This window comes from Vulpes lagopus, chromosome 10 (assembly GCF_018345385.1).
Source record: "Vulpes lagopus strain Blue_001 chromosome 10, ASM1834538v1, whole genome shotgun sequence".
In the NCBI taxonomy this organism is placed as follows: domain Eukaryota; kingdom Metazoa; phylum Chordata; class Mammalia; order Carnivora; family Canidae; genus Vulpes; species Vulpes lagopus.
In genome coordinates, this window is record NC_054833.1 from 2,025,978 (window position 1) to 2,048,051 (window position 22,074).

Below are 22,074 nucleotides of genomic sequence, written 5' to 3' on the forward strand. Positions count from 1 at the left end.
TGTTTCCACCATTCGCTGATAACAGTGGCTCATTGTCCCTAAAATGTTTGTACAAACAATGTCGTTTATGCTAAACACCTGCTTTCCTTCAGGGAGTCTGAAATTTTGATACATGCTAGGCAAAGTACCTAGATGAGTAACCTCCAATAAGACTCTGGGCACTGAGTCTCTAATGAGCCTCTCCAATAGACATTGCACATGTATTGTCATAATGTGTTGTTGGAGGAACTAAGCACATCCTCTATGACTTTAAAGGAAGAGGAATCTTAAACCTAGTTTCCTCCAGACTTCACCCCACAAGCCTTTTCCTTTTGCTGATTTTGCTTTGTATCCTTTCACTATAATAAATCTTAGCCATCAATAGGACTGTATTGAGTCTAGTGTACCTTTGTAACAAATCACTAAGCCTGGTGCTGGTCATGGGGACCCCAAACAACAAGGACCAAGAAGTGTCTTACCATCTTCAGATGTTTGGTAATTTTCCTGATCGATTCATCTTCTGCTATTAACTCCTTTGTCTTACTTGATAGAATGGGCAAAGCATAACTTACAAGGGATCCCCCTGTTGGTGGAGATCCTAAGACCATTGGTTCAAATTTATCACGTCCTAATTTTGCACTATGTTTTTCCTTTGGTTTAGGTGACATTGGTAAATTCAATACTCCCTTTTTGTAAGTTGACTCTGGAACATTTGCCAATTTATTACTAGAGGCTAACAGAGATTTTGCTGGCTTCATTTTGTTATTTTACTTCGCTTCCAAATTATAGATGAAAAAATTATATTCTTCCCTGTAAAATAAAACAAAGAATTCAGATAAAAAATACGGCAGGATTATCAACTGCCATGAAGATGAGTGAGTCCCAAAATCAGCTCTACTACAGAAATTACAAAATGGAGAGAATAATTTTCCTAACAATAAATACCAACAAAAAATGTAAAAACAAGCAAACAAACAAACAAAAAAACTGTGAGAAACCCTACAAGTGACTGAAGACTGATTTAGGTATGGGCACTTAGATGGGGGCTGAAGAGACAGAAACAGTGACAGGAATGAGATAATTTCTTTAGAAAAGTTTAAACTTTTATTCTTACCTTTCCCCCAATTTTTGAGATAATATATGGCCTTTATCATTATTTCTATAGGAATAATACCAGAGGCCCAAGATATCAACAGAGTAATAACAAGGCAGCACTAAAGTCAGGCTGAGATAAAAAGTATAGACTGGACATGTCTTAGACTTTCATTCTTCTACTCCTCTCTCTCTCCAAAGCTAATTAAGACTCAAGACAATGCCTTCTCCCAAAGAGTTTTAAACTATATGCTTGTGGAGGGGCAAGATGGTGGAAGAGTAGGGTCCCCAAATCACCTGTCCCCACCAAATTACCTAGATAACCTTCAAATCATCCTGAAAATCTACAAATTCGGCCTGAGATTTACAGAGAGACCAGCTGGAATGCTACAGTGAGAAGAGTTCTCGCTTCTATCCAGGTAGGAAGACGGGGAAAAAGAAATAAAGACACAAAAGGCCTCCAGGGGGGAGGGGCCCCGCGAGGAGCCGGGCTGAGGCCGGGGCGAGTGTCCCCAGAACAGGAGAGCCCCGTCCCGGAGGAGCAGGAGCTGCACCAACCTTCCCCGCGGAAAGGGGCCCGCAGGGAGTTGGAGCAGGACCCAGGAGGGCGGGGATGCCCTCAGGCTCCCTGGGACACAAACAGGCACCTGCGCCCCGGGAGAGTGCGCCGAGCTCCCTAAGGGCTGCAGCGCTCGGCGGGACCCGGAGCAGCTCGGAGGGGCTCGGGGGCGGCTCCACGGAGGGGGCTGCGGGGCGGGAGCGCGGATCCAACAGCGCAGGCCCCGGAGCACAGGGCGCTGGGACACAGCCCAGGATCCGGCCTCCCCCGGGACAGGCAGAGGCCGGGAGGGCCCAGGACAGCGAGGACGCTCCTGCCCCGAGCTGAGCAGAGCAGCGGCCCCGCCCCGGAGCCTCCAGGCCCTGCAGACGGAGAGCCCTGGAGCTACTGCGGGAGCTGACTCCAGGGCTGCAGAGCTGCCCCCGCCACTGCCGTTGTTCCTCCTGGGGCCTCACGGGGTAAACAGCCCCCACTGAGCCCTGCACCAGGCAGGGGCAGAGCAGCTCCCCCAAGTGCTAACACCTGAAAATCAGCATAACAGGCCCCTCCCCCAGAAGACCAGCGAGACGGACCAGTTCCAGGGGAAGTCAAGGGACTTAAAGTATACAGAATCGGAAGATACTCCCCCGTGTTTTTTGTTTTCTTTTTGATTTCTGATTGCTTCCCACACCCGTTTTTTTCCTTTCTTTTTCTTTCTCTTTTTTCTTTTTCTTCCTTTTCTTTTTTCCATTATCTCTTTTCTATCCTTCTTTCTCTCCTCTCTTTTTCTTCTTTTCCCAATACAACTTGTTTTTGACCACTCTGCACTGAGCAAAATGACTAGAAGGAAAACCTCACCTCAAAGAAAGAATCAGAAACAGTCCTCTCTCCCACAGAGTTACAAAATCTGGATTACAATTCAATGTCAGAAAGCAAATTCAGAAGCACTATTATACAGCTACTGGTGGCTCTAGAAAAAAGCAAAAAGGACTCAAGAGACTTCATGACTGCAGAATTCAGATCCAATCAGGAAGAAATTAAAAATCAATTGAATGAGATGCAATCAAAACTACAAGTCCTAACGACGAGGGTTAACGAGGTGGAAGAACGAGTGAGTGACATAGAAGACAAGTTGATGGCAAAGAGGGAAACTGAGGAAAAAAGAGACAAACAATTAAAAGACCATGAAGACATATTAAGGGAAATAAACGACAGCCTGAGGAAGGATCAGGCTTTTTTTTTTTTTTTTTGATGACAAAGAATGTTTATTTAAGTTTGATATCTTGATACTGTCATACATGTAAAAATATATAATTTAAAGTCAGGGATATAACAATCAGCTTGGTGTCACCTCCCTCCCACCCTTTTGGTACAGCTTTTCCAACTGGCCTCCATTCCAGCTACTCCCTTCAAAACCCTGGAGTGTGGGGGACAGGGTCACTTCTTGGCAGCTTCTGCCTGGGCTGCCAAATCTGCCTCTTTCTGGGCAGCCAGGAATGCGGCTCGCTCCTTCTGGAAAGCTGCTAGCTCTTCTGAACTGAGGTCCTTCACCACACGAATGCCCAGGGAACGGGCAGAGCCAATGATGGAGCGAACCACAGAAGACAGGGGCACATCCTGCAGGGCGAAGGCCTCATCCTGAGATTTAACTTGGGCGATCTCATACACATGCTTCAAGGTCACCAGGCCAGCCACCTCCTTCCCTGTTTGCCGGGCCCCCTTCTCAATCCCAGCAGCTGCTTTCAGGAAGTAGGAAACAGTGGGTTGTCCGATCTTGATTTCAAATGTCCTATCAGGCTTCACAGCCTATCAGGCTACGTTTAATTGGGGTCCCCGAGGGCGCCGAAAGGGCCAGAGGACCAGAATATGTATTTGAACAAATCCTAGCTGAAACTTTCCTAATCTGGGAAGGGAAACAGGCATTCAGATCCAGGAAATAGAGAGATCCCCTCCTAAAATCAATAAAAACCGCTCAACACCTCGACATCTAATAGTTAAGCGTGGAAATTCCAAAGATAAAGAGAAGATCATTAAAGCAGCAAGAAACAAGAAATCCCTGAATTTTATGGGGAGGCATATTAGGGTAACAGCAGACCTCTCCACAGAGACCTGGCAGGCCAGGAAGGGCTGGCAGGATATATTCGGGGTCCTAAATGAGAAGAACATGCAACCAAGAATACTTTATCCAGCAAGGCTCTCATTCAAAATGGAAGGAGAGATAAAGAGCTTCCATGACAGGCAGGAACTGAAAGAATATGTAACCTCCAAACCAGCTCTGCAAGAAATTTTAAGGGGGACTCTTAAAATTCCCCTTTAAGAAGAAGACCAATGGAACAATCACACAGTGATTCAGTGGAACAATAACACAAAAACAAAGACTGAATAGATATCATGATGACACTAAACTCATATCTGTCAATAGTAACTGTGAACGTGAACGGGCTTAATGACCCCATCAAAAGGCGCAGGCTGTCAGACTGGATAAAAAAGCAGGACCCATCTATTTGCTGTCTGCAAGAGACGCATTTTAGACAGAAGGACACCCACAGCCTGAAAATAAAAGGTTGCATTACCATTTACTATTCAAATGGACCTCAAAAGAAAGCAGGGGTAGCCATCCTTATATCAGATAAACTAAAATTTACCCCGAAGACTGTAGTGAGAGATGAAGAGGGCCACTATCTCATACTTAAAGGGTCTATCCAACAAGAGGACTTAACAATCCTCAATATATATGCCCCGAATGTGGGAGCTGCCAAATATTTAAACCAATTAATAACCAAAGTGAAGAAGCACTTTGATAATAATACACTTATACTTGGAGACTTCAATCTAGCTCTTTCTACCCTCGATAGGTCTTCTAAGCACAACATCTTGAAAGAAACAAGAGCTTTAAATGATACACTGGACCAGATGGATTTCACAGATATCTACAGAACTTTACATCTGAACTCAACTGAATACACATTCTTCTCAAGTGCACATGGAACTTTCTCCAGAATAGACCACATACTGGGTCACAAATCGGGTCTGAACCGATACCAAAAGATTGGGATCGTCCCCTGCATATTCTCAGACCATAATGCCTTGAAATTAGAACTGAATCACAACAAGAAGTTTGGAAGGACCTCAAACACGTGGAGGTTAAGGACCATCCTGCTAAAAGATGAAAGGGTCAACCAGAAAATTAAGGAAGAATTAAAAAGATTCATGGAAATTAATGAGAATGAAGATACAACTGTTCAAAATCTTTGGGATGCAGAAAAGCAGTCCTGAGGGGGAAATACATCACAAAGAAGATGCTGTTTATGTATACAATGGAATATTACTCAGGCATTAGAAATGACAAATACCCACCATTTGCTTCAAAGTGGATGGAACTGGAGTGTATTATGCTGAGTGAAGTAAGTCAATTGGAGAAGGACAAACATTATATGTTCTCATTCATCTGGGGAATATAAATAATAGTGAAAGGGAGTATAAGGGAAGGGAGAAGAAATGTGTGGGAAATATCAGAAAATGAGACAGAACGTAAAGACTCCTAACTCTGGGAAACGAACAATGGTGGTGGAAGGGGAGGAGGGCGGGGGGTGGGGGTGAATGGGTGATGGGCACTGAGGGGGGCACTTGACAGGATGAGCACTGGGTGTTATTCTGTATGTTGGTAAATTGAACACCAATAAAAAATAAATTTATTTAATAAAAAATAAACTAATGCTTGACCATGGGAGTTGTCTCATAGACTGACAAAATTAATGTAGAATAGCATTTGTTCCCTGTTGCCTGAAGCTCTCCACACTTAGACATCTTGTTGTTTTTGTGTTGAACTGTGTCCCGCCCAAAAATATATGTTCAAGTTCTAACCCCTGGCACCTGTGAATATGACCATAGTTAAAAATACAATCTCTGCAGATGAAACCAAGTTAAGATTTATTGTCATACTAGATTACAATGGGCTCTAAATCCAATGGCTAGTGTCATTATAAGAAAGCCATGTAAGGGCTCCTCAGTGGTGCAGTCAGTTAAGCATTTGACTCTTGATTTTGGTTTAGAACCTGATCTTAGGGTCATGAGATCAAGCCCCATGTCAGGCTCCGTATTCAGCATAGAGTCTGCTGGGGGAACCCTCACCCTCTCCCTCTGTCCCTTCCCCTTCCATGTGCTTGCTCTCTCTGTCTCTCTCTCTCTCAAATAAATCTTTAAAAAAAAAGAAATTATATAAAGACACCATAGACAGGGGTAAAGGTCACCTAATGACAGAGGCAGAGACTAGAGTAATGCAGCTACAAGCCAAGGAATGTTAAAGATTGCCAGCATCCTTGCTAGGAAGAAGCAAGGGAAATTCTTCCCTAGAACCTTTAGAAGAAGCATAAGCACTGCAAACACTTTCATTTCAGACTCCTAGACTCTTGAAGTGTGAGAGAATAAATTACTATTGTTTTAAGCCACTTATTTTGTAGTATTTTGTTATGGATATCCCAGGGAAATAAATACACACATATAATTTCCCTGAACATGATGGGAAGCACATAGACTGGGGCCTGGCTTTTGACCATTTCATAATAATAGATTTTCAGATAAGAGTAGCTAACACTTCCAAGGGCACATGAGCTCCCTGGTGAAAATAACACCTGAAAGATACAAGCTTTGCAAAAGAAAAATAACAACTGGAAGAAAAAGATAAATAAAGAACAGGGGTGGGTCATTTGCAACAATTTCAAGAGTGATGGAGGGGAATTCCTGAATGATCTAAGTTAAAAAGAGAATTGTCAAAGAAGTGGAGACAGTGAATATGAATGTAGGCACTTGGGCAATTGTGCTGCAAAAGGGAGTAAAGAAATAGTGTATTACTGGAGGAAGGAATTACTTCCTATGTGCAAGAGGAAGATTTTTTTGATGAGAAAAGTAGTATGTTTGTATGCTGTCATAGACCGAAGTATGTCCTCTCCCCAAAACATATGTCCAGAATCTGTGAACGTGACCTTATTTGGAAATCAGGTCTTTGTGGATGTAATCAAGTTAAGAAGAATTCAAACTGGATTAGGGCTGGCCCCAATTCCTGAGTGGTCTATTGGAAGAAAAAAAAAAAAAACCAAACCACCAGACCTAGGTAACACACAGGAGCACACAGGAGAGAACACCACGTGAAGGCAAACACTTGGAGCAATGATTCTGCAAACTGAGGGACACCTACTGAGGCATCAGCCTCCAGAAGTTAGTAGAGAAACATGCCTCAAATTCTCCCTCAGAGCCTCCAGGAGGAACCAGCACTGTCCACGCTTTTCAGACTTCAGCCTCCAAAAGTAGAAGAGCATAGATTTCTGTTGTTTGTAGGACTTTTGGGGGCAGCCCTAGGAAACTAATACATAGGCTGATGGAAATGACCCAATAGAAAGCAAAATGCATTTATCGGTATAGAAGGAAAATGCTGGGATGATACTCTTGAGGAAACAAGGGTAAATGGATTTTAACACACAAATGTGCCCGTCCACTTAAGGCAGACACAGGTTAAATTTACCTGTGGTAACAGGAAGGCAGGGACGCCGGCCGCTTCAAAACAACAATTAAGAAAAAGACACTCACCGGGTGCTACAAAACAATCTCATAAATAGATCCATGAAGTTCACAGGGGCACACAAATAAAGCTTACATGGAGTAAACGCTAGCATTTGCAAGAAAACAGTTAAGGATTTTACGGAGTTTCTTCATTTATCCCTCCTGATGTAGTTTTTGAAGATAGGAGGGGTTGGTGGGGTCCCCTGCCCAAGGCCAAGAAAGCGTTCTTGAGTCGTCTTCAGTGCAAAATGGTGATTTCATTAAAGCAGGGACCCACCATGGGCAGAAAGAGCTGTTTCTGCTGCCCCTGGATTTTGAGGAGCAAATGATTATACACTTTGGGGTTGGGGGAAGTCAAGATGAAGGAAGCTTCAAAAGGATCTTTACATGCTAAAGAAGACACAATCCAGGACCTTTTGCTATTGTCAATCCAAGGTTGTTTTTCCCTCTAGCAAGGCATTAACCTTAAGTAGGAGCTTGCGGGAGAAACCACGCTCACCCGCCTCAAGTATTGGTCAATGGGCTGCAGGGTAGATGCACGTTTAAGTTGACCTACATTTCCTTCCGCCTTTGTTTCCCACATCACTACCCCTGCCAGAAGGTGTGTATCATCACAAATTTGCCTGACTTGGGGATCCCTGGGTGGCGCAGCGGTTTGGCGCCCGCCTTTGGCCCAGGGCGCGATCCTGGAGACCCGGGATCGAATCCCGCGTCGGGCTCCCGGTGCATGGAGCCTGCTTCTCCCTCTGCCTTTGTCTCTGCCTCTCTCTCTCTCTCTCTCTCTCTCTCTCTCTGTGACTATCATACATAAATAAAATAATAATAATAATAATAATAAAATTTGCCTGACTTTATCAGGCATCTACTACAGAGACCAACGTTGTCTGGTCTTTCTTCAAAGATTCATTTCAAAGCCTTTAATGACACAGGACACAACGAAATGGGGGTGGGCTGCCCAGGGCAGGAAAGCCACGATTTTCTCCAGAGTTTGCATCATCAGAGGCACAACTGCCACTGACAGAGGAAAGGCAGACGCCTCTGCCCGAGACCCCAAGGAAAGCCCTCCCAATCTGACGAGGGAAGAACCGCATGCGCCTGCCCTCCTCACAGTGCTGGTACCTGCTGAGGCTGCGGGAAGCGGGTTACTGGGTGGTTCTGCCTGGGCGAAGGGGGCTCTGAGGTGGAAGAGTTGGAAATTCTGAGCCTCCCAGACTTCCCACAAGGCGGAAGCCTGCAAAGCCTCCAGACTCCAGCCCTGCTATTTTATGAATTGACATCTGGGGAGAAAGGCCAGGCCTCCTCGCCCTGAGGCTGCAGTAATGGCCCGGTGGGAGGGCAAAACCGCTCCGCAGGCGGTTAACGCCTGGTCCCCCGTGGCCCCTGCCGCCCCCCCCCCCCCCCGCCCTCCAGCCGCCCCGCCCCCGCCAGGCTGACCCTCCTCCCTGCGCACCCAGCCACAGCTTGAGCTGAGTTGCCCCGGGCTGTATTGAAGCTGAGGCGAATTTCCGCAACCGACAGGCCCCAAAAAGCAGTAAGGACCAGACCGCGCCCTCTCTCTTGCTCCCCGGCCTGTGTAATTCCCTCCAGGACACTGCACGGATAAGATTCTTCTAAATCTTTGGCCTAAAGAAATAAAACGGGCCTATTTGGTGCTTTGAGAACTTGGGCTTCACCTGCAAAGCAGGAGCGCCAGGACGCCTGCCGCTGTCTAAAGTTATTTTCAGTCTGAGATTTTATGCTCTTTTCCCAGACTCAGCACCCAAGGAATTGTGCAGCGGCATCACGGTTTTAAAAATAAAATGGACTAGAAAGTTGAATCGTACAGAAGCAGTCTCTTCACATCAGTTTCATCTGCTTTCATATGCAGTTGTACAGGGTAGAGTTTTTTCATAGTTTGACTTAAAGTAACTCATTTTTTCATCTTAAAAAAACAAGGTTATTGATTTAAAACACTCTGCAAATAAAGTTTTATTGCCCAAAGCAAAATGTTTTAATATTTAAAAATACTAACTTTGGTCACCAGGGTGGCTTAATGGTTGAGCTTCTGCCATTGAGGTGGTGATCCCAGGGCCTGGGACAAAAGCTGTTTGGAAAGATAGAAAGAGATGGAGTACTTCCAAACTTGTTCTATGAGGCCAGCATCACCTTAATTTCAAAACCAGACAAAGACCCCACCAAAAGGAGAATTACAGACCAATATCCCTGATGAACATGGATGCAAAAATTCTCAACAAGATAGTAGCCAATAGGATCCAACAGTACATTAAGAAAATTATTCACCATGACCAAGTAGTATTTATCCCCGGGACGTAAGGCTGGTTCAACACCTGTAAAACAATCAATGTGATTCATCATATCAGCAAGAGAAAAACCAAGAACCATAAGATCCTTTCATTAGATGCAGAGAAAGCATTTGACAAAATACAGCATCCATTCCTGATCAAAACTCTTCAGAGTGTAGGGATAGAGGGAACATTCCTCAACATCTTAAACCATCTACGAAAAGCCCACAGCAAATATCATTCTCAATGGGGAAGCACTGGGAGCCTTTCCCCTAAGATCAGGAACAAGACAGGGATGTCCACTCTCACCACTGCTATTCAACATAGTACTGGAAGTCCTAGCCTCAGCAATTAGACAACAAAAGACATGAAAGGTATTTGAATTGGAAAAGAATAAGTCAAACTCTCCCTCTTCACCGATGACATGATACTCTACATAGAAAACCCAAAAGCCTCCACCCCAAGATTGCTAGAACTCATACAGCAATTTGGCAGTGTGGCAGGATACAAAATCAATGCCCAGAAGTCAGTGGCATTTCTATACACTAACAATGAGACTGAAGAAAGAGAAATTAAGGAGTCAATCCCATTTACAATTGCACCCAAAAGCATAAGATACCTAGGAATAAACCTAACCAAAGAGATAAAGGATCTATACCCTAAAAACTATAGAACACTTCTGAAAGAAATTGAGGAAGACACAAAGAGATGGAAAAATATTCCATGCTCATGGATTGGCAGAATTAATATTGTGAAAATGTCAATGGTACCCAGGGCAATTTACACGTTTAATGCAATTCCTATCAAAATACCATGGACTTTCTTCAGAGAGTTAGAACAAATTATTTTAAGATTTGTGTGCAATCAGAAAAGACCCTGAATAGCAAGGGGAATTTTAAAAAAGAAAACCATAGCTGGGGGCATCACAATGCCAGATTTCAGGTTGTACTACAAAGCTGTGGTCATCAAGACAGTGTGGTACTGGCACAAAAACAGACACATAGATCAAGGGAACAGAATAGAGAATCCAGAAGTGGACCCTCAACTTTATGGTCAACTAATATTCGACAGGGAGGAAAGACTATCCACTGGAAGAAAGACAGTCTCTTCAATAAATGGTGCTGGGAAAATTGGACATCCACATGCAGAAGAATGAAACTGGACCACTCTCTTTCACCATACACAAAGATAAACTCAAAATGGATGAAAGATCTAAATGTGAGACAAGATTCCATCAAAATCCTAGAGAACACAGGCAACACCCTTTTTGAACTCAGCCACAGTAACTTCTTGCAAGATACATCCACGAAGGCAAAAGAAACAAAAGCAAAAATGATCTATTGGGACTTCATAAAGATAAGAAGTTTTTGCACAGCAAAGGATACAGTCAACAAAACTAAAAGACAACCTACAGAATGGGAGAAGATATTTGCAAATGACATATCAGATAAAGGGCTAGTTTCCAAGATCTATAAAGAACTTATTAAACTCAACACCAAAGAAACAAACAATCCAATCACGAAATAGGCAAAAGATATGAACAGAAATCTCACAGAGGAAGACATGGACATGGCCAACAAGCACATGAGAAAATGCTCTGCATCACTTGCCATCAGGGAAATACAAATCAAAACCACAATGAGATACCACCTCCCAACAGTGATAATGGGGAAAAGTAACAAGGCAGGAAACCACAAATGTTGGAGAGGATGTCTAGAAAGAGGAACCCTCTTACACTGTTGGTGGGAATGTGAACTGGTGCAGCCACTCTGGAAAGCTGTGTGGAGGTTCCTAAAAAGAGTTAAAAATAGACATGCCCTACAACCCAGCAATTGCACTGCTGGGGATTTACCCCAAAGATACAGATGCAAGGAAACGCCGGGACACCTGCACCCTGATGTGTATAGCAGCAATGTCCACAATAGCCAAACTGTGGAGGGAGCCTGGTGTCCATCGAAAGATGAATGGATAAAGAAGATGTGGTTTATGTATACAATGGAATATTACTCAGCCATTAAAAACGACAAATACCCACCATTTGATTCAACGTGGGTGGAACTGGAGGGTATTATGCTGAGTAAAATGAGTCAATCGGAGAAGGACAAACATTATATGTTCTCATTCATTTGGTGAATATAAATAATACTGAATGGGAATAGAAAGGAAGGGAGAAGAAATGGGTAGTAAATATCAGAAAGGGAGACAGAACATAAAGACTCCTAACTCTGGGAAATGATCTAGAGGTGGGGGAAGGGGAGGAGGGCGAGGGGTTGGGGTGAATGGGTGACAGGCACTGAGGGGGGCACTTGACGGAATGAGCACTGGGTGTTATTCTGTATTTTGTAAATTGAACACCAATAAAAATAAATTTATTATTTAAAAAAAAGACATACTTAGATATTAATACACTTATACTTGGTGACTTGAATGTAGCGCTTTCTACAATTGACAGGTATTCTAAGCACAACATCTCCAATGAAACAAGAGCTTTAAATGATACACTGGACCAGATGGATTTCACAGATATTTACAGAAATTTATATCCAAATGTAATTGAATATACATTCTTCTCAAGTGTACATGGAACTTACTCCAGAATTGACCACACACTGGGTCACAAATTAGGTCTTAACCGATATCAAAAGATTGGGATTATCCCCTGAATATTTTCAGACCATAATGCTTTGAAATTAGAGCTAACTCAGAAGAAGAAGTTTGGAAGGATTTCAAACACGTGTAGATTAAGGAACATCCTGCTAAAAGATGAAAGGGTCAACCAGGAAACTAGACAAGAATTAAAAAGATTCATGGAAACTAATGAGAATGAAGATGCAACCATTCAAAATCTTTGGGATACGCAAAAGCAGTCTTGAGGAGGGAAATACATTGCAATACAAGCATGCATCCAAAAACTGGAAAGAACTCAAATACAAAAGCTAACATTGTACCTAAAGGAGCTGGAGAAAAAACAGCAAATAGAACCTACACCCAACAGAAGAAGAGACTTAAGAAAGATTCGAGCAGAACTCAATGAAATAGAGACCAGAAGAACTGTGGAACAGATCAACAAAACCAGGAGTTGGTTATTTGAAAGAATAAGATAGATAAACCATTAGCCAACCTTATTAAAAAGAAGAGAGAAAAGACTCAAATTAATAAAATCATGAATGATAAAGGAGAGATCACCATCAACACCAAGGAAATACAAACGATTTTAAAAACATATTATGAGCAGCTAAACACCAATAAATTAGGCAACCTAGAAGAAATGATCACATTTCTGGAAAACCACAAACTTCCCAAGCTGGAACAGAAAAAAAATAGAAACCCGAACAGGCCAATAACCAAGGAGGAAATTGAAGCAGTCATCAAAAACCTCCCAAGACACAAAAATCCAGGGCCAGAAGGCTTCCCAGGGGAATTCTATCAAACGTTTAAAGAAGAAACCGTACCTATTCTACTAAAGTTATTTGGAAAGATAGGAAGAGATGGAGTACTTCCAAACTTGTTCTATGAGGCCAGTATCACCTTAATTTCAAAACCAGACAAAGACCCCACCAAAAAAGAGAATTATACACCAATATCCCTGATGAACATGGATGCAAAATTCTCAACAAGATACTACTGAATAGGATCCAACAATACATTAAGATGATTCACTATGACCAAGTGGAATTTATCCCTGGGATGCAAGGCCGGTTCAACACTCAAAAAACAATCAATGTGATTCATCATATCAGAAAGAGAAAAAACAAGAACCACAGGAACCTCTCAATAGATGCAGAGAAAGCATTTGACAAAATACAGCATCCATTCCTGATCAAAACTCTTCAGAGTGTAAGGATAGAGGGAACATTCCTCAACATCTTAAAAGCCATCTAGGAAAAGCCCACAGCAAATATCATTCTCAATGGGGAAACCCTGGGATCCTTTCCCCTAAGATCAGGAACAAGACAAGGATGTCCACTCTCACCACTGCTATTCAACATAGTACTGGAAGTCCTAGCCTCAGCAATTAGGCAACAAAAAGAAATAAAAGGCATTCAAACTGGCAAAGAGGAAGTCAAACTCTCCCTCTTTGCAGATGACATGATACTGTACTTAGAAAATCCAAAAGACTCCACCTCAAGATTGCTAGAACTCACTCAGCAATTTGGAAGTGTGGCAGGATGCAACATCAATGCCCCCAAATCAGTTGCATTTCTATACACTAACAATGAAACTGAGGAAAGAGAAATTAAGGAGTCAATCCCATTTACAATTGCACCCAAAAGCATAAGATATCTAGGAATGAGCCTAACCAAGGAGGTAAAGGATCTCTACCCTCAAAACTACTGAACACTTCTGAAAGAAATTGAGGAAGACACAAAGAGATGCAAAAATATTCCATACTCATGGGTTGGCAGAATTAATATTGTGAAAATGTCAATGTTACCTAGGGCAATTTACACGTTTAATGCAATCCCTATCAAAATATCATGGACCTTCTTCAGAGAGTTGGAACAGGGGATCCCTGGGTGGCTCAGCGGTTTGGCGCCTGCCTTTGGCCCAGGGCACGATCCTGGAGTCCTGGGATCGAGTCCAGTGTCGGGCTCCCGGCATGGAGCCTGCTTCTCCCTCCTCCTCTGCTTCTCTCTCTCTCTGTCTACCATAAATAAATAAATAAATAAATATTTTTTTAAAAGAGAGAGTTGGAACAAATAATTTTAAGATTTGTGTAGAATCAGAAAAGACCCAGAATACCCAGGGGAATTTTAAAAAAGAAAACCATAGCTGGGGGCATCACAATGCCAGATTTCAGGTTGTACTACAAAGCTGTGGTCATCAAGACAGTGTGGTACTGGCACAAAAACAGACACATAGATCAATGGAACAGAATAGAGAATCCAGAAGTGGACCCTCAACTTTATGGTCAACTAATATTCGACAAGGGAGGAAAGACTATCCACTGGAAGAAAGATAGTCTCTTCAATAAATGGTGCTGGGTAAATTGGACATCCCCATGCCGAAGAATGAAACTGGACCATTCTCTTACACCATACACAAAGATAAACTGAAAATGGAGGAAATATCTAAATGTGAGACAAGATTCCATCAAAATCCTAGAGGAGAACACAGGCAACACCCTTTTTGAACTCAGCCACAGTAACTTCTTGCAAGATACATCCACGAAGGCAAAAGAAACAAAAGCAAAAATGATCTATTGGGACTTCATAAAGATAAGAAGTTTTTGCACAGCAAAGGATACAGTCAACAAAACTAAAAGACAACCTACAGAATGGGAGAAGATATTTGCAAATGACATATCAGATAAAGGGCTAGTTTCCAAGATCTATAAAGAACTTATTAAACTCAACACCAAAGAAACAAACAATCCAATCACGAAATAGGCAAAAGATATGAACAGAAATCTCACAGAGGAAGACATGGACATGGCCAACAAGCACATGAGAAAATGCTCTGCATCACTTGCCATCAGGGAAATACAAATCAAAACCACAATGAGATACCACCTCCCAACAGTGATAATGGGGAAAAGTAACAAGGCAGGAAACCACAAATGTTGGAGAGGATGTCTAGAAAGAGGAACCCTCTTACACTGTTGGTGGGAATGTGAACTGGTGCAGCCACTCTGGAAAGCTGTGTGGAGGTTCCTAAAAAGAGTTAAAAATAGACATGCCCTACAACCCAGCAATTGCACTGCTGGGGATTTACCCCAAAGATACAGATGCAAGGAAACGCCGGGACACCTGCACCCTGATGTGTATAGCAGCAATGTCCACAATAGCCAAACTGTGGAGGGAGCCTGGTGTCCATCGAAAGATGAATGGATAAAGAAGATGTGGTTTATGTATACAATGGAATATTACTCAGCCATTAAAAACGACAAATACCCACCATTTGATTCAACGTGGGTGGAACTGGAGGGTATTATGCTGAGTAAAATGAGTCAATCGGAGAAGGACAAACATTATATGTTCTCATTCATTTGGTGAATATAAATAATACTGAATGGGAATAGAAAGGAAGGGAGAAGAAATGGGTAGTAAATATCAGAAAGGGAGACAGAACATAAAGACTCCTAACTCTGGGAAATGATCTAGAGGTGGGGGAAGGGGAGGAGGGCGAGGGGTTGGGGTGAATGGGTGACAGGCACTGAGGGGGGCACTTGACGGAATGAGCACTGGGTGTTATTCTGTATTTTGTAAATTGAACACCAATAAAAATAAATTTATTATTTAAAAAAAAGACATACTTAGATATTAATACACTTATACTTGGTGACTTGAATGTAGCGCTTTCTACAATTGACAGGTATTCTAAGCACAACATCTCCAATGAAACAAGAGCTTTAAATGATACACTGGACCAGATGGATTTCACAGATATTTACAGAAATTTATATCCAAATGTAATTGAATATACATTCTTCTCAAGTGTACATGGAACTTACTCCAGAATTGACCACACACTGGGTCACAAATTAGGTCTTAACCGATATCAAAAGATTGGGATTATCCCCTGAATATTTTCAGACCATAATGCTTTGAAATTAGAGCTAACTCAGAAGAAGAAGTTTGGAAGGATTTCAAACACGTGTAGATTAAGGAACATCCTGCTAAAAGATGAAAGGGTCAACCAGGAAACTAGACAAGAATTAAAAAGATTCATGGAAACTAATGAGAATGAAGATGCAACCATTCAAAATCTTTGGGATACGCAAAAGCAGTCTTGAGGAGGGAAATACATTGCAATACAAGCATGCATCCAAAAACTGGAAAGAACTCAAATACAAAAGCTAACATTGTACCTAAAGGAGCTGGAGAAAAAACAGCAAATAGAACCTACACCCAACAGAAGAAGAGACTTAAGAAAGATTCGAGCAGAACTCAATGAAATAGAGACCAGAAGAACTGTGGAACAGATCAACAAAACCAGGAGTTGGTTATTTGAAAGAATAAGATAGATAAACCATTAGCCAACCTTATTAAAAAGAAGAGAGAAAAGACTCAAATTAATAAAATCATGAATGATAAAGGAGAGATCACCATCAACACCAAGGAAATACAAACGATTTTAAAAACATATTATGAGCAGCTAAACACCAATAAATTAGGCAACCTAGAAGAAATGATCACATTTCTGGAAAACCACAAACTTCCCAAGCTGGAACAGAAAAAAAATAGAAACCCGAACAGGCCAATAACCAAGGAGGAAATTGAAGCAGTCATCAAAAACCTCCCAAGACACAAAAATCCAGGGCCAGAAGGCTTCCCAGGGGAATTCTATCAAACGTTTAAAGAAGAAACCGTACCTATTCTACTAAAGTTATTTGGAAAGATAGGAAGAGATGGAGTACTTCCAAACTTGTTCTATGAGGCCAGTATCACCTTAATTTCAAAACCAGACAAAGACCCCACCAAAAAAGAGAATTATACACCAATATCCCTGATGAACATGGATGCAAAATTCTCAACAAGATACTACTGAATAGGATCCAACAATACATTAAGATGATTCACTATGACCAAGTGGAATTTATCCCTGGGATGCAAGGCCGGTTCAACACTCAAAAAACAATCAATGTGATTCATCATATCAGAAAGAGAAAAAACAAGAACCACAGGAACCTCTCAATAGATGCAGAGAAAGCATTTGACAAAATACAGCATCCATTCCTGATCAAAACTCTTCAGAGTGTAAGGATAGAGGGAACATTCCTCAACATCTTAAAAGCCATCTAGGAAAAGCCCACAGCAAATATCATTCTCAATGGGGAAACCCTGGGATCCTTTCCCCTAAGATCAGGAACAAGACAAGGATGTCCACTCTCACCACTGCTATTCAACATAGTACTGGAAGTCCTAGCCTCAGCAATTAGGCAACAAAAAGAAATAAAAGGCATTCAAACTGGCAAAGAGGAAGTCAAACTCTCCCTCTTTGCAGATGACATGATACTGTACTTAGAAAATCCAAAAGACTCCACCTCAAGATTGCTAGAACTCACTCAGCAATTTGGAAGTGTGGCAGGATGCAACATCAATGCCCCCAAATCAGTTGCATTTCTATACACTAACAATGAAACTGAGGAAAGAGAAATTAAGGAGTCAATCCCATTTACAATTGCACCCAAAAGCATAAGATATCTAGGAATGAGCCTAACCAAGGAGGTAAAGGATCTCTACCCTCAAAACTACTGAACACTTCTGAAAGAAATTGAGGAAGACACAAAGAGATGCAAAAATATTCCATACTCATGGGTTGGCAGAATTAATATTGTGAAAATGTCAATGTTACCTAGGGCAATTTACACGTTTAATGCAATCCCTATCAAAATATCATGGACCTTCTTCAGAGAGTTGGAACAGGGGATCCCTGGGTGGCTCAGCGGTTTGGCGCCTGCCTTTGGCCCAGGGCACGATCCTGGAGTCCTGGGATCGAGTCCAGTGTCGGGCTCCCGGCATGGAGCCTGCTTCTCCCTCCTCCTCTGCTTCTCTCTCTCTCTGTCTACCATAAATAAATAAATAAATAAATATTTTTTTAAAAGAGAGAGTTGGAACAAATAATTTTAAGATTTGTGTAGAATCAGAAAAGACCCAGAATACCCAGGGGAATTTTAAAAAAGAAAACCATAGCTGGGGGCATCACAATGCCAGATTTCAGGTTGTACTACAAAGCTGTGGTCATCAAGACAGTGTGGTACTGGCACAAAAACAGACACATAGATCAATGGAACAGAATAGAGAATCCAGAAGTGGACCCTCAACTTTATGGTCAACTAATATTCGACAAGGGAGGAAAGACTATCCACTGGAAGAAAGATAGTCTCTTCAATAAATGGTGCTGGGTAAATTGGACATCCCCATGCCGAAGAATGAAACTGGACCATTCTCTTACACCATACACAAAGATAAACTGAAAATGGAGGAAATATCTAAATGTGAGACAAGATTCCATCAAAATCCTAGAGGAGAACACAGGCAACACCCTTTTTGAACTTGGCCATTGTAACTTCTTGCAAGATACATCCATGAAGGCAAGAGAAACAAAAGCAAAAATGAACTATTGGGACTTCATCAAGATAAGAAGCTTTTGCACAGCAAAAGAGTCAACAAAACTAAAAGACAACCTACAGAATGGGAGAAGATATTTGTAAATGACGTATCAAATAAAGGGCTAGTTTCCAAGATCTATAAAAACTTAGTAAACTCAACTGCAAAGAAAGAACAATCAAGTCATGAAATGGGCAAAAGACATGAACAGAAATTTCACAGAGGAAGACATAGACATGGCCAATAAGCACATGAGAAAATGCTCCGCATCACTTGCCATCAGGGAAATACAAATCAAAACCACAATGAGATACCACCTCACACCAGTGAGAATGAGGAAAAGTAACAAGGCAGGAAACAACAAACGTTGGTGAGAATGTGGAGAAAGGGGAACCCTCTTACACTGTTGGTGGGAATGTGAACTGGTGCAGCCACTCTGGAAAACTGTGTGGAGGTTCCTCAAAGAGTTAAAAATAGACCTGCCCTACGACCCAGTAATTGCACTGTTGGGGATTTACCCCAAAGAAACAGATGCAGTGACATGCCAGGATACCTGCACCCCGATGTTTCTAGCAGCAATGTCCACAATAGGCAAACTGTGGAAGGAGCCTCGGTGTCCATCAAAAGATGAATGGATAAAGAAGATGTGGTCTATGTATACAATGGAATATTCCTCAGCCATTAGAAACGACAAATACCCATCATTTGCATTGACGTGGATGGAACTGGAGGGTATTATGTTGAGTGAAATAAGTCAATCGGAGAAGGACAATCATTATATGGTCTCATTCATTTGGGGAATATTAAAAATAGTGAAAGGTAATAAAGGGGAAAGGAGAAAAAAATGAGTGAGAAATATCAGAGAGGGAGACAGACCATGAGAGACTCCTAACTCTGGGAAACGAAAAAAGGGGGTGGAAAGGGAAGGGCCAGGGAGTGGGGGTGACTTGGTGATGGGCACTGAGGGGGGCACTTGATGGGATGAGCACTGGGTGTTATCCTATATGATGGCAAATTGAACTCCAATCAAAAATAAAAATAATAGTGAACCATTAAAAAGAAAAAAAGCACAAGGATAGTTCCCAGTAACAAGGATGTTAACATTGCTCCCTAGATGTGGGGCCTAATACATTGTATGGTTTGAAATGTGGGAAGAAACCTTTAAGTTAGTGGATCTCTATCAAGAAATTCTGTAGAATGGCTTTGGTTTTGCGTGTTATAGGAAATAGGGATGAAATAGAGTTTTGGTCTTTAAAGGTGCTCATAATAGAATAGAGCTATCTTTGTGCTTTTTTTAAAGATTTTTATTTATTTATTCATGAGGGAGAGAGAGAAAGAGGTAGAGACACAGGCAGAGGGAGAAGCAGGCTCCATGCAAGGAGCCTGATGTGGGACTCAATTCCAGGATTATGGGATTATGCCCTGGGCCCAAGGCAGGTCCTAAACTGCTGAGCCACCCAGGGATCCCCTAGCAGATGACTTCTAATAGTGACTATAATGGTGACACCTGGGTCTCTTAGTCAGTTAGGCATCAACCCTTGGTGGCTCAGGTATGATCTCATGAGATGAAGCCCCATATTGAGTTGGGCATTGGATTCTGTGCTCACTGGGGAGTCGGCTTGAAGATTCTCTTTCTTTGCTCCTCCCCTCCACTCTTATACCCTCACTTGCATGCATGCTATCACTAAAATAAATGAATCTTTAAAAAAAAACCCAAATAGAGACTAAAACAATAGGAACCAGAATTGTTTTGATGGTTCAGTGATGTCAGCAGGATCCCAGTTGTCTCCTTTTCAGCTTTCAGGTTGGCAGTACTTTTTCTCTTCTTTCCTTTCTTTTTTCTTTTGTTTTTTGTTTTTAGATTTTATTTATTTATTCATGAGGGACACAGAGAGAGAGAGAGGTAGAGACACAGGCAGAGGGAGAAGCAGGCTCCATGCAGGGAGCCTGATGTGGGACTCAATCCCGGGACTATAAGATCACGCCCTGGGCGGAAGGCAGGTGCTAAACCTCTGAGCCACCCAGGGATCCCCAAGAAAAGATTTTAAAGAGAGTTTATTTGTATATTTGAGAGAGAGATAGACAGCACAAGTGAGGTGGGAGGGCAGAGGGAGAGAGAAAAGCAGACTCCCTGAGGGTCTCCACCCAGGACCCCAGGAGCATGGCCTCAGCTGAGCTGAACTTCGTTTGTGATGAGGTGTTTCATCCTGAACTTAGCAGTCTCTACTGAAAAGCTGGAGAAGTTCCGCTGTGTTACAGCCAAATATGGATAGTCTGTTTTAACTGCTCCTACTAGTGGAAGTCCAGAAAACTCATGCTATTTAAGTTTGCCATTGTCACTTTATGATAATGACTCTGCTAATGATACCATTTCCTGTCAGTCTCATGGGTTTTGGTTACAATAATGGTCATTAGAAACATTCACTTGTAGGTATCACATTCTGATAACTAGAATTCTTTCCTTGAATTTGGTAAATACAGAGGAGAAAATGAGATTTCTTAATGCATTAACTGCCTACCAATAGTACAATTAATATCCGCTGTGGTGTGGTTTCCAGGTATGGTCCCAAAGCAATACTTTTTAACAAGTCATCATCGGTCTTACACTTTTAATATTCTGTATTTTTCTATTGTTGATTTAAAATGTTTTTTGCTGCTTTCTTTACTAGTGGATAAGAATTCTGAAGAAGACTCTTTAAGCAGGTAGGATTTTTATGGATTTTTAAAAATTATGTGTTAACTAAGGGAGTGCAGAGAAAAGCATTTGTTGAGTGTTCTCTTCTGGGCTCGACACTATATTATGTGCTTAATATGTGTTATATAGTCATTGCAATAGTTTCACCAAGTAGCTGTGCTGTTATAGCCTACTTTTTATTAATTAGTCAGCTGTGGTTCAGGGAGGTGGATTAATTGACCCAGGATTCCATAGTTAATGAATAGCAGACCCATGATTTGATTGTTAGCCTGTGTGGCTCCCACATCCATTCTTTTGTCCCTCAGCAGCACTGGAATTAGGATACAGATCTTAGATCAACTCAGAAAGTCGAATTTCACTATGTGTTAACTCGGATTTAGAGTTTTCCTAAGAACCAGGCTAGTCCGAGAATTTTCCTAATATATTTGACACAATTAGTGATAACTAGAGGTAATTATTGCAGTGGTAAGTAGTTTCTTGTTTTTACTGTCAAAGATTTTGGAGTGGATCTCAGTTACCTATGGCCACAGTACCATAGCTTTTACATAAGCAAGCCCTAGTGTGGCAAGTTCTTAGATATAGTGCCGTCTGCCCCCCTTGAGATGAATGATTTTTCTGAGAGTGAAGGATACGTAATCTAGGTATAGACCATGTTACGTTAATTAAATGTATCATGTATTTAGAGGTATTTCTAAGCAATTGTATATTAACTGACTTCTCAGTCTAATTTTCCCTTTTAGGCTGGCACCTTTGATAAATTCTGTGAAGCTTTTTCTTTCTTTCTTTCTTTCTTTCTTTCTTTCTTTCTTTCTTTCTTTCTTTCTTTCTTTCTTTCTTTTTTGTAGATTTTTTTCCTTTTCTCCATGACTTTTCTATAGG

General features: G+C 41.7%; 1 protein-coding gene across 1 annotated transcript; it reads right to left on the reverse strand.

Annotated features, from left to right (window-relative positions):
• Window positions 1-2,865: 2,865 nt before the first annotated feature.
• Window positions 2,866-7,748, reverse strand: LOC121499899 (39S ribosomal protein L11, mitochondrial-like). Its single transcript, XM_041771144.1, has 2 exons — window positions 7,665-7,748; window positions 2,866-3,415 (listed from the first exon to the last, which is right to left on the reverse strand). The coding sequence occupies exons 1-2, from the start codon at window positions 7,746-7,748 to the stop codon at window positions 3,047-3,049; spliced, it is 453 nt and encodes a 150-aa protein (XP_041627078.1). The 3' UTR covers window positions 2,866-3,046.
• Window positions 7,749-22,074: the final 14,326 nt, after the last annotated feature.

Excerpts from the sequence above, each read along its gene's own strand:
- LOC121499899 (XM_041771144.1), bottom strand. The coding sequence starts at position 7,748 with ATGTGGGAAACAAAGGCGGAAGGAAATGTAGGTCAACTTAAACGTGCA. Across the intron at positions 3,416-7,664 it reads TTGACCAATACTTGAGGCGG|GCTGTGAAGCCTGATAGGAC; the intron begins GTGAGCGTGGTT and ends GTAGCCTGATAG.